Source organism: Typopeltis vanoorti, chromosome 10, assembly GCF_054136105.1.
Source record: "Typopeltis vanoorti isolate ZY-2024b chromosome 10, IOZ_Tvanoo_1.0, whole genome shotgun sequence".
NCBI classification, from domain to species: Eukaryota; Metazoa; Arthropoda; class Arachnida; order Uropygi; family Thelyphonidae; genus Typopeltis; species Typopeltis vanoorti.
The window spans coordinates 52,697,536-52,710,770 of NC_143558.1; the positions used below are offsets into that span (position 1 = coordinate 52,697,536).

At 36.8% G+C, this 13,235-nt stretch overlaps 1 protein-coding gene across 1 annotated transcript in view; it reads left to right on the top strand.

The window, feature by feature from the left end:
* Positions 1–13,235, top strand: part of LOC150102416 (muscle-specific protein 300 kDa-like) — a 1,203,500-nt gene that overhangs the window by 926,180 nt on the left and 264,085 nt on the right. Inside the window, exons 62-63 of the mRNA XM_090399574.1 lie at positions 4,652–4,770; positions 12,900–13,107. Of these exons, the coding sequence (XP_090255700.1) occupies positions 4,652–4,770; positions 12,900–13,107 (327 nt within the window). The remainder of the gene's footprint in view (positions 1–4,651; positions 4,771–12,899; positions 13,108–13,235) is intronic.

The following is a 13,235-nucleotide window of genomic DNA, read 5'->3' on the forward strand; positions in this document are numbered from 1 at the left end:
GTAAGCTTTGACATCTCCTCATTATTTATGAATATTCCCTTAATTGATACCTTAACACTCTTAGAAATAGTTTTTCCTTCTGATGGCAAAGGAAAAGAAATCTTAGATTTGATTTCTTTTCCTTTGCAATCAATTCTGGTTATTTTTCTTGGAAGAACAAAATCTACAAGCAGATAGAGGGAACCATCATGGGTTCCCCCCCCTTGCCAATTTTTATATGGAAGATTTTGAAAAACGAGCCATAGACTCAGCCCCTCTTAAACCTTCTATCTGGCTAAGGCATGTAGATGATGTGTTCTCTATTTGGCCTCATGGCCCAGACACATTAGACTCATTCCTCAGTCACCTCAACAGCCTACATCCAAGAATCCAATTTATGGAAAAGGGAAAGAACAATTGTTTACCCTTCCTAGACACCTTAGTTACATGCCTTCCGAAAGGTACACTTTCCTTCACTGTATATAGAAAACCTATGCACCTAGGCAGATACATTCACAAACTCTCCCACCACCACCACCCTGCTCAACAATATGGCATTATTAAAACTCTAACCAAAAGAGCTCACAATCTTTGCTCCAGTGGAACCGCCCTTACAACTGAGCTTAACCACATACATAACACTGTCCTCTCCAATGGCTACAGCAATCACAGTATTAAAAAAATAATCAATTCCTCCCCATTCCCCAGTCTTCTCTTCAGAAAAAGTTTAGAAATGCCATCACCATACCCTACATCCGTGGAACATCCGAAAAAATAGCCAAGATTTTTAAAAAAGTAAAACCTATACACAGCATTCAAGCCCCACCACAAACTTTCTACCCTTATCCATTCTACAAAAGATCAGCTCCCTCCTCTCTCAGTGCCTGGAGTTTATAAAGTACCCTGTTCCTGTAAGCTGGCATACTTTGGACAGACAGGCAGATCAGCAACTATTCACCTGGAGGAACACGTCATACATCTGCAGCCACGACTATGGTCAGTCAGGCCTGACTGACCATGTCTTGGATACAACCCACAGGATCTCATGAAAAAAACCACCATGCTCCACCACAGCAAATTCAAAAAAGAGAGACTATTTTTAGAATCAGCAGCAGCTCTCGGAAATTGACCAAATCATAATAAATACGGTTGCATTAAGCTTCCTAAGATTTGGGAAACACTTATCATCAGAGATCCCACCTTACATTCCAGGTCACCTACAACCTAGAGGACTCTCTACCTAGAGAAGACTTTAGAGTCACCCACGTGGTTGGGCTTAGTATTGTGTGGTATTTGTGTGTATGTTACATTAGTTTTTTTGTAATCCCTGAAGATGTCTCAATGACTGAGACGAAATATAGGAAGTTAAATTTTGTTTTAATCCTTTCTGAGTGCTGTATACAATCCATTAAGCCTCCAACATGTTGTACAAAGCATATTAGCTAAGATTTTTGTAAACACTTTTATAGAACGTATATCATGGTACCAGGTGGACATTTGGTGTACATGGTTTGGGATTAATTAAAATTAATTAAACTGTAATGGCTAGAAGAGACACAACAAATCAGTTTTCGTGTTTGTATTACTTACACAGGTGATTCAATTTTTCCTCCTTTCAGATGTTCTAAGAACTGCATTCAAAGAATGCAGTTCTTAGAACATCATTTTCTGCAGTGGAACACAACAGATCTGCATTGATTTGCCTCACATACATCGCAATGTAATAGCAAGCAAATGTTATGAAAACGCTTCACAGAACACAGAGTGATTAATTATGCATTTCCCACAGCATGACTGCCTCGGTTGTAGGGGCCATCTGAAATGTGTGGTATGAAAGACATGTCCCTGATTTAGCAACCTTGAAAGACAGAATAATAGCAGAATATTGTTCACCTGTATGGCTAAACAGTCCTCATATCTATATGCAGTGATGAGAAAATATCCTCATCACTGCATTTATTTGCAATGATGAGGATAATAACAGGCTGTGTCAAATCCATTCCCCTTTACTGGCTTCCGACTTTGAGCAACATTGCACTGCCAAACCTGCACAAATAGGATGCTCTCATAAAAGAGTACAAAAAAATAAACAACAATCCCCTATTACCAATACATGAAGACCTCCCATATATAAGTATAAATTGCCTTAAATCCTGATGGCCTCCACTAATACTGGCTGAAGAAATAGTAAATAGCAATTTCAATGTTAATTCAAAATGGCTAGAAACTTGGAAAGAAAAATCACCACCAAACTTAAACAAGTATATTCTTCTTAACCAAAATCCGAAAGGGGAGCTTCCACTTCATCTATGGAAAAGCTTAAATAGGATAGGCCCAGGATATGGTATCTGTGCAGACAGCTTACACAAGTGGGGAAGATCACCTACACCTCCAATGTGACTGTGGGATCATAAACAAAACCATCCAGGACACTGTGGAGGACTTCAGAATAAGAGCCTACCCCAGTGACCTAAGAAACATTTTTAAGGTTAACGTTTTTAAGCTAGCCATTCAAGATCCTTCAGCTTTTGAATGGCTAGCTGAATTAGACTTAAAATCTTAGTGACTTTTTTTACCTGCTATTTTTATATGTACACTACCCATCTTATTTTTATTGTCTGCACAAATATGTATTTATACATTTTGATGGCATGTGGCTTTGTTTCTTATTATGTCATAGGCTAAATAAATAAATAAATAACTCTCTGATTCCAATCTTTGAGTTTCTTATTCGGTTTTAAAACTATGTGGGATTTAATATCCCCTTAATTTATGTAATAAATAAATAACATTTGCTGTACCGGCAATTCAGTGTGAGGTGATTCTCCATCCTACATGAATATGGTAGGACCAAGGCATTTTCTCTGCTGTAGTTGCAGAACAACAACAAAATTGTGCAGCATCTCTCAATACCTAACAGCAGAGATTGCTAAAGTCATTGGTCCTGTCAAATGAAGTTAATCAAAAAAATACAGACCGATAATAAACGATGCAGTGAAACTACATCATACTGTGACTTTCGGTGAGTGTAAATAGAACATACAGGTGTTAGTCACAGCCCAAATACAGCAACTGTGTGATAACACTACTACTGTTCAGATAAAAATGTGCCTTGTCAACTCCACAAGATTTTCCATGGCCATGCATCATCCACCTCCATTCAAGCTAAGAACATCAGGCAAAGTTTGAGTATGGGAGAAAAAACTGTAAGGAAAAAACTTCAGCATTTGATGCAAGATTTTCCATACAGTTGAGTATGGCATGTCCAGTTATCTTGATATTGCCTGAGCATTGCTAGACCTTGTGCATTATTCATTCCCTGTTCCACAATGGCTGTTACAATTTCATCAACTTGTTGAGGAATAATCCATTTGCACCCTCGTCCTAGCCTCACTACTAAAGATTCGCTATTGTCAAATTGTAAATTCATTTTTCTAAGATTTGTTATTGTCATTGAACCTTTTCTCCTATCCTTCAAATGTCAGAATTCTTGAAGTGTAGCATTACTGTGTTGTTAATAATTAAGCTTGACTAGTGATGCATGTTCTAGTAAGGTGAGATTCATAGCACTTCAATCTTATCAGAATGATGCAAATCCATTTCAGTCTTCTTTATATCCACTAACTCATCAGTAGAAACAGTGAGATTATGCAAATATCATGCGATTCTAGTACCAAATATCTCCTGGTGACAGAATTTTGTGTTTTTTTTATCTTCTGTAAATAAAAAAAGCATGTTCCAGAGTGTACTTACAAATGTTTACCAAGTTTGGTTGAATTTCGTCCAATACATGGACGAAATTCAACTTTGCTGCAGAACTCTGAACACCTCCTCTTTAATTATCTCTACCATCTATTTTAATATATTGTTTGAACCTTGCGCCACGAGATGGAGGAGGTGAGGCAGCGTGGAGTGATGGTGGACAGGGTATTAATTAAAGTTAATCAAAAAAGTGTCACCTTAATGTAAAAGTAAATTTGTAAAAGTTAGTTTTAAAACAGTGTCACCATAATGCAAAGAACATTAAAAAGTAGATCGCTTAATCTGGATTTCTTTTGCAAGATATTGTCAGCTGAACATTGGTGATAAGTTAACATTAACATTAGAGACAAGTGACGAAGTTTGTCTCGAATTATGGATGATGAGCACAAGAACAAAATGAAGAAATATGTTTTAGCAAAGCTTGGCAGGTAGGAGGAAAGAGGTGATATGATATAAGTTGGTGAGAGATGCCTATCAAATAGACTGAAGGGAAACATTACAAAGGATAATAGATTATGAGAGAATAAAAGATCATCCCTGGATCTGTATAAGTGTCTTACGACTAAAAATTGAAAAAAAACAGATTTTCAGCATGGAAAGTGGCTAATTAGTGGAAGGTGCATTGTCAGAATATGTTGGAAGTACACACCACTGAATTTGTTCAAGATATGATAGGTAGTGATCTGGATAATTCCATCAGTCATCATAAGTTGTAAATCCATTGAAGTCCAAATATAGTATCAATTCTAATACTGTATTTGTTATTATTAATAAACATTTTTAAAAGTTATACCTGATAGATATCACATAAAAAAATAAGCAAAATATGCTGGAATATGCTTTTTTAAAATTTAAAAGTATCATAATCTCCAGTTTATAAAACACAATCAGAACTTCTCATCTCTTTCAGAAAATACTAGATGACATGGAGACAAGTACTATACTGGTATCTAGAGTAAAAATTATACTTGATGACATTGGTAAACACCTTGCTCAAGGGGACTGCATTAAGCTTCAAGATGAAATTAGGTATGTATGGAAATTACTCACCAAACTTTTGACTCTTTTACTTCTTTATTATTAGTTAGTACCTCTCACTGGCATAGATCATATAATAAAATTCAGTTTCATTATAGGTCATATAATGAAAAAAATAAATATATTGAATATTTATTTTTCATGCCCAATTTACGTAAGCAGAAGCATTGGTAAACAAAAACGGTGTATATTACAACAGATTGTGTTGTAACCTCAAATATATTAATAATGATAAACAAAAAAGCTGAACCTTATGTCATTCGAGTTTCCCTTTTTACCAACCATTAGACTTAATACAAGGAAATAATTAAAAAAGGAAAATTGGGCATAATTATGGAAGTGGAAGTGTGCCTGACTAAAAAAGCAAGAGCTGGTATGACTGTAGAAACAGAAGAAATTCAGACTGACAAAGCAGTAGTGGGAACAATTGCTGGAATGCAAGAGTTGAATGAAATGATTAAGATGAGAAATGGAAATGAGGTATGCACAGAATGAAATTAAATGCATGGTGGATACGGAAGAGTGTGAAAGAATAAAAAAAAATGATAGTGTAGAGAAAGAAGTAGTGAATGACTAAACATTAGCACTATGTGGAGATTCTATCACAAAAGGTGTGGTGGATGAGAGAGTGCACAAAATGTTTTCTATGGAACTGTATAAGAGTGATGGACTGCATCTGAATATTTTGGAGATGTATAATTTTGGAAGGTTGCTGCTGGAAGGAGGTGTAATGAGTAACGAAGACAAGGTATCAGTGGAAGTCAGAGATGTTTTGAATGAGCAGGAGAGTGGATTAGGTGGGACTGATGTGGTTGTGAATGGAGAAGAGACTGTGACAATAGGAATGCAAGTTGGAAATGTGGTGGGACAGAGGGATTAGGGAACAGGGTGTAAGGAGTGTGGATTCTGGAAGTGGCAATGAATGCATGTAGGTGGTCATCAGCATAGGAATGGACTATCTAATCTTCTCCCAATTGGAGAGAGAGAGAGTGACTATGAAGTGATCACATGGGGTCCAGATTATGGAAATCTTAGGAGACAACTGAGCGCTATAGTGTGGAAAGAGGAGTTGAGTGGGAAAAATATAGATGCTGCATGGGCATTGATCTGGAGCCGTTTAGCAGCAGCGATATGTCTGAGTGTATTCCAAAGGTGAAAAGACTAAACAAGGTAAGAGTAAAATGGATGAATAAAGAGATTAAGAGTGAAATGTGGAAGAGGCACTGTGATGGCAATACAAGATGATTGTTGGTAATGATCAGTTGCATGAGGAATATAAGAAGCAAGCCAGGAAGGTGACTCATTAAAGGGCAACAAAAGTGGAGTTAGAGAAGAAATAAGCTAATCAAAAGAAAAATCGTAGTGAGTTCTTTCAATGTGTACGAAGTAGAAGGAAAAATGACTATTGGAGGATGATGCTAGTTGATGCACTGGCAGATTGCTAACCAATACAGAGAATCATTGAATTATTCAATGATCAGTTTATCAGTGCATTTCATCCTCATGAAGGCAACATCAGAAGAAGCTGGAGGGTAGAATGTATGGCAGAGGAAGGGCTGATAGTGAATGAGCAGGAAGTATACAAGTAATTAAGTAAACTTGATTAATAAAGCAGTAGATTTTAAGAGTATATCATCACATTAGAAAAAAAAGAAAACCAATGCATCCTCTTAAGTGATTCAACAATGATTTCTAAGGCCGGAACAGGCCACTCTTGGCCTGAATCCTTGATAGGAATGATGAGGATGATGATGATTACCACATGTCTAAAGAGAATGCCCTACTAAATTAATGACACAACTATTTAACATGAGCGATGCAACAGGGCAGGTCCCAAAGGTATGGAAGGTGAGAAATAATTACTTCCTATACAAAGGGGAGTTTAAGACTAAGGCTACAAATTATAGGCCAATCTGAATATTTCGGATTGTTGTTAAGGTATTAGAGAAGTTGATGAGGACTAGGATTCAGAAGTGGAGTGATAATACCAGTATTCTTTATGATGATCAGCATGGGTTTGTGAGGGAGAGGTCATGTTACAGTAATCAGCTTATGTATTACAAGATGACAAACTCCCTCGATAAAAGAGATGCATATACAGCAGCATAATTAAATTACTCAAAAGCCTTTGATAAACTACAACATGACAAGCTAGTAGCTAAATTGAAGACAGTTGGAATTGGATCACAGGCTAGTAAGTTGGATAGCCAATTGGCTCTCAGATAAATATCATCAGGTTGTGTACGGAGGAGTGGTATCCCAAAAGAGGTAGGTCATTAGTGTAGTGTTACAGAGATCTGTTTTGGGACAATTTATTCTTTAACTTTATATTAATGAAATTGCGACTGGCTTAACTGGAGATGTGCAGCTGTTCACCAGTGATGAAAAGTTGAGAAATAAAGATTAATAACGGTTATGAGAAATAAAGCAATCATTGTGGCCTTGCAAGAGTATCCAAATAGATTATGTGACTGGACAGATGATCGGGGTGTCAGTTTAATGTTGCAAAGTGCAAGGTCTTGAAATTTGGTAGACAAAGTTGGGAGGTGGAGAAATTTTAAAGGAGGTGTAGGAAATGAGGGCTCATGGAATGATAGTGGACAGAGACTCGAAGTTCAGGGATCACATTGCTAAAATTGTAAGAACATCCAAATAGATTATGGCAATAATGAGGGGGACATTGACATGCAGAAGCAAAGAGGTTATGGTTCCCTTGTATTATATTTTTTATCAGGCCACATATGGACTACTGTTTACAGATTTGGTTGCTTGGTTTTTTTTGGGGGGAGGGGGGGATAAGGATGTAGTGGAGAAGATCCAGAGAAGGTTTACTAAGTTATTGTCAGGTCTGTGGAATGTCAGATAGGAGGAGAGATTGAGGGGAATGCAACTTATAGAGCCTTGTGAATAGACGAAGAAGAGGAGATATGATTGAGACATAAAAGTGGGTGATGAATTGTTATCAGATTAATGTAGAGAAGATATTTTATAGAGTAGAGGGCAGCAAGGGTAAAACTAGAGGCCACTCATGGAAGCTGTATAAGGATAGTGTGAACAGGGAGTGAGAAACAGGAATCAGACATAGCTGTATTATATGAATATCAGAATGATGGGAACATGTAGAACCATACTGTAAGGTTGAAATGAAAAATCACGTGCAGTCGGGAAAAAGTGTAGGAAGAAAAAATAAAATACATGAGTTAAATATATCATAATCGGTAATCAGTTCTATGAGGATTACAAAGAACAGGTAAGGAAAGGTAACTAGGTTGGTAAGGATAGCAAAAGTTGATTATGAGTGGCAGTTAGTTAATGAAGCCAAAAAAAATCAAAGGCAGTTCTTTCGATATGTAGCATGCAAAAGAAAAGAATGATTGTGGATGGATGACACTGATCGAAGAAAATGGTATAAGAACAACTGCTGCAGAGGATATAGTTAAGATATTTAATGATCAGTTCATAAACGTCTTTATTGTTGTGAATGTGACATTCTGGAGAGTTTGAGAGCAGTTGATGATGAGGAGGAGAGGCTGAATGAAAGTGAGCAAGAGGAATATGGGAAATTGAGCAAACTTGATGTTAATAAGGCTGTAGGATTCGATAATATAGCACCATGTATTTTGAAGGAATGTGCAGGGAGTTGGAATCAAAAGGAAGGCAACAGAACTCAATAATCAACTTACAGGCCTATCTGTGTGTGTCAGTTGTTGTGGTTAGTGTGTTGGAGAGGCTAGGGAGAAAAAGGATTCAGAATTAGGTTGACAACAATGGTATTATCTTTGATGGACAGCATGGATTTTCTAAAGGGAGGTTATGTTTTATACTTACTTATTAGAATAAGGTGACGGCTTCATTGGACAAAGGTAATGGATACACAGTAGGATACTTAGATTTTGCAAAGGATTCATGACTTATTTTTCATGGTATTAACAACACCACAAACACTTTTATCAACAATGATGTTTTATTAACGCTTGTATTTCGCTGATTTTCAACTCAGCATCATCAGAGCACAACACACGTGTAAACGCGACAGTGAGTGAGTGAAACAATGAAACTATTGTTTGTGAATGAAACTAGTGAGTGAAACTATTGTTTCACTCACTCACTGTCGCGTTTACATGTGTGTTGTGCTCTGATGATGCTGAGTTGAAAATCAGCGAAATATAAGTGTTAATAAAACATCGTTGTTGATAAAAGTGTTTGTGGTGTTGTTAATACCGTGAAAAATAAGTCATGAATAACCATCAACACCTAAGCTTATCTGTTAGATTTTTGCAAAGGATTTTGATAGATTACTTCCATGATAAGTTGATAGTCAAAACAGAGTAGATGGAGCTAGATATTAGACTAGCCCATTGGATTGGAGATTGGCTATCTGATAGGCATTAGTAGGTTGTGTATGGAAGAGCCATATCCTGGAAGAGGAATGTCATTAGTGGTGTGCCTCAGGGGTCTGATTTTGTGGCACTGATGTTTAACTTGTATGTTCATAATATTGGGGAAGGTTTGGATGAGAATATTCAGTTGTTTTGCAGATGATGCAAAGTGGGGATTAACTATGAGGAGTAGAGCAGATGTGGCCTTACAAAAATGGAGATATCCTTGAAAAGATTGTGTGAATAGAGACAAAAGTGGGGATGCCAATTCAATGTTGCAAAATGTAGAGTTTTAAAATTTGGGAAACAAAGATGGTATTTGGAATTTATTGGTTGGGATATATTGTTGGAGGTGGAAGAAATAAGTGATCTTGGGTTGATGGTGGATAAGGATCTAAAATTTAGAGGATATATTGCCAAAAGTGTGAGGACAACACAATGAATTCTGGGAATGATGCAAAGGACATTTACTTATAGAAGTAAAGATATTCTGGTTCCATTGTATAAGGCCTTGATTAGGCCCCATATGGACCATTGTACACAGATTTGGTCTCTTGGTTTTCAAAAAGATAAAGAGATGTTGGAAAGGGTCCAGAGGTGACTGACTAACGGAGTTTCTAACCTCTGGAATGTCGAGTATGAGGAATGATTGAGAAGATGCAATTTACAGAGTTTAGTGGATAGGAGGAAGAGGAATGATATGATAGAGGTATACAAGTTGGTAAGGTGTTGCTGTAGGATTAACGTTGAAGAGGCTATTCATAAAATGGTGGGAGATCAAGAGGTCATCCCTGGAAGCTCTTTATGAAAAAAGATTTATGCTCCCTAGCAAGGGAGCAAGGCAGTGAGAAGCAGATTTCTTTTCCATGCAAAGTTGTGAATGATTGGAATACCTTGCCTGAGTGTGATGTCTGCAGAGAATTTGAATGTGTTGAAGACAAGGTCGATGAGCTGTGTGCCTGCAAAAATACCTCCTAGATGACTCTGACTCCATGGGGTCATAGGATAATAATAATATATAACACACACAAAACATGCTTTCCTGTTGGAAAGAATTTTTTGTGAAACAAATATCTGATGCATTGCAGAAAAGGATAGACGAGGCATCAAAATTAGTGGTAGTCGTGGGCACAAATGACTTAGTTCGGAAAAGAAAGAATGTTGATAAAGACATGAAGAAGTTATTTCAGCAGGTAAAAAAGGAGAGTGTTGTTTGAAAAGTCGTTGGCATGTTGCTCAGATATGACAACAGTGAATCGAGAAGGAGAGCAGAGATAATGAATAATAAGATGGCTGAATTGGGTGAGGCAAAGCAGGCTCGATTTGTAAATCTGGAGAGTGAATTTGAAGAAAAGTTGGAATGGCTCAAGTTGAAGGATTGTATTTGAATGGGATTGATGTTGGGCATTTATAAATGCTATTCTGAGAAAGCACAGAGTTAATGAACTAATGTAGTAAGCGATCAGACTCTACTTGTGAAGCAGGATAGTATAATTAGATGGATTGTTCAACAGGTGGAAGATGGATATGAGGTTGAAGATGTGGTTGCATCAGCAGTAAAAGGTAATGGAATGCATAAAGGTGAGGATGAGACAAATGGGAATGGAAATGCATGTCAGGATCAGGGAAACGGGAGTGGTCAGATCAAAGAGAGAGAGAGAGAGAGAGAGAGGTGTGGTATAGCAGCTAGAATACAGAATTTTGGAGCTGGTAGAATGGCTGTTTGTACACAATTGTAATGCATATTTGAAATAAGAGAGCTGAGTTGCATTGATTGAGTCAGTATGCCCAAAGGTAATTGGAATAAGTGAAACCTGTTGTCTGAGGAGGATGTGATGTCGGGAATAGAAATAGAAGGATATATAATTTTCTGGAAGGATAGAAATGTTGTTAATGATTGCAGAGGAATTATATCCATGGAGTGTGAAGGTTGATAGTGCATGTACAGATTTTGAATCTGTATGATGTGAAGTTGAAATTAACAGGCTAGAATATCTGATAGGATGCTGCTTTAGGCCAGGGAATGAAGGGAATATTGATTGTGAATGTTTAGGCAAATTAGTTGGGCATGTAAAACCAAGGTGATTCTGATAGGAGACTTTAATTACAGGAATATAGAATGGAAGAAGGAGATAGTGTATGTGAATAAGGAGAGTGAATTTGTTGAATTTCTGAGAGATAAATATCTTAAGCAGCATGTGACTGAAGTAACTAGAAGCTTTACTGTTTTATATTTGGTGATAATTTCACAAGATTTAGTTGTAAATGAGGTGGTGACAATGTCACTGGTTCGTGAAAGTGATCATGAAGTACTTGTTTAGGAAGTGATGTGTAGATTATTATTATTACTACCCAAGACCTCCATGGAGTCAAAGACTCATCTAGAAGGTCCCTTTATCAAACACACAGCTCATCATACTATGCTTTAAACACACTCAAATTCTCTGCAGACACCACATTCACAGGCAAGGCATTCCAATCATTCACAACTCTGCATGAAAAAAACCTGCTTCTCACTCCCCTACTCACACTCTCCTTATACAGCTTCCAGGGATCTCTGGTTCTCCCCTGATCTCCCACTATTTTCTGTAGAACTTCTCCAGCATTGATCCTATAACAGCCCCTTAATAACTTGTAGGTATATATCATATCCCCCCCCCTCCTCCTCCTGTCCACCAGACTCTGCAAGTTGCATCTTCTCAATCCTTTCTCATGCTCGACATTACAGAGGTCAGAAACTACCTTAGTCACTCTCCTTTGACCCTCTCCAACACCCTCTTCATCCTTCTGAAAACCCGGTGACCAAATCTGGACACAATAGTCCATGTGTGGCCTAATCAAAGCTTTATACAATGGAACAAGAATCTCCCTACTTCTACAAGTCAGCATCATTCCCAGAAGCCTTTGTGTTGTCTTCACAATTTTGGCTATGTGTCCCCTAAATTTGAGATCCTTATCCACTATCACCCCCAGACCTCTTATTTCCTCCACCTCCAACAATATATCCTCACCAAGCATAAATTCTACATCCCATTTTTTTTTTCCAAATATTAAAACCGTATATTTTGCAACATTGAACTCATATCCCCATTCCCTTGTCCAATCACCCAATTTATTCAAGTCTTCTTTTTGTAAGGCCACAACATCTTCACTACTCTTCGTGGTTCATCCCAACTTTGCATCATCTGCAAACAACTGAATATCTCCATCCAAATCTTCACCAATATCATTAATATACAAGTTAAATGCCTAAAACAGACCCCTGAGGCACACCACTAGTAACTTTCCTTTTCCTGGATATCGCTCCCCCATACACAACTTGTTGATACCTCTCAGATAGGCAGTCTCCAATCCAATGCACTAATCTAATATCCAACCCCATCCGCTCTAGTTTAACTATCAACTTATCATTCTGTAATCTATCAAAAGCCTTTGTGAAATCTAAGTATATTACTGTGTATCCTTCTCCTCTGTACAAATTTTAAAGTTGATAACTCTAGAAATGCAATAATACCTATATCCCAGGTCACTATAATTGACTTCTGTTTTAAAATCATTATAATATGATTTCATTATAATATGGGTATTATTCATGTTCTCAAAGTATGTGCTTTGTAGTATTTCTTTAATATTTTTATAAGTAACGTTTTTGATTAGAAATGTTATTAACTTTTCATAATTCTTCAGCAAATAATTTTCAGTTGTACTCTTTTTAAGAAATATGCATTACTTGTTATATAGATCTCTAGAAAGAAAATTGGAGGATCTCAGAAAAAGAGGGGTACGTAAACTACAAAGTCTGGAGTTGGTTCAAACCAACTTTGATAGTGTATCTACTGAAATGACATCTGCAAAAGAATGGATAGAGGAAAAGTTAGTTGACTTATACAATACTCCTCCTTCTGGCTACCAGAGTCAAGGAATTGAGAACACTTTACAGGAAATTAGAGTAAGATATGAATTCTGTTTTTTAAAATGTTTAATCATTTATTTGAAAATAATAATAATAATAATAATAATAATAATAATAATAATAATAATAATAATAACTAAACTAAAAGATAAAATAAAAATTTT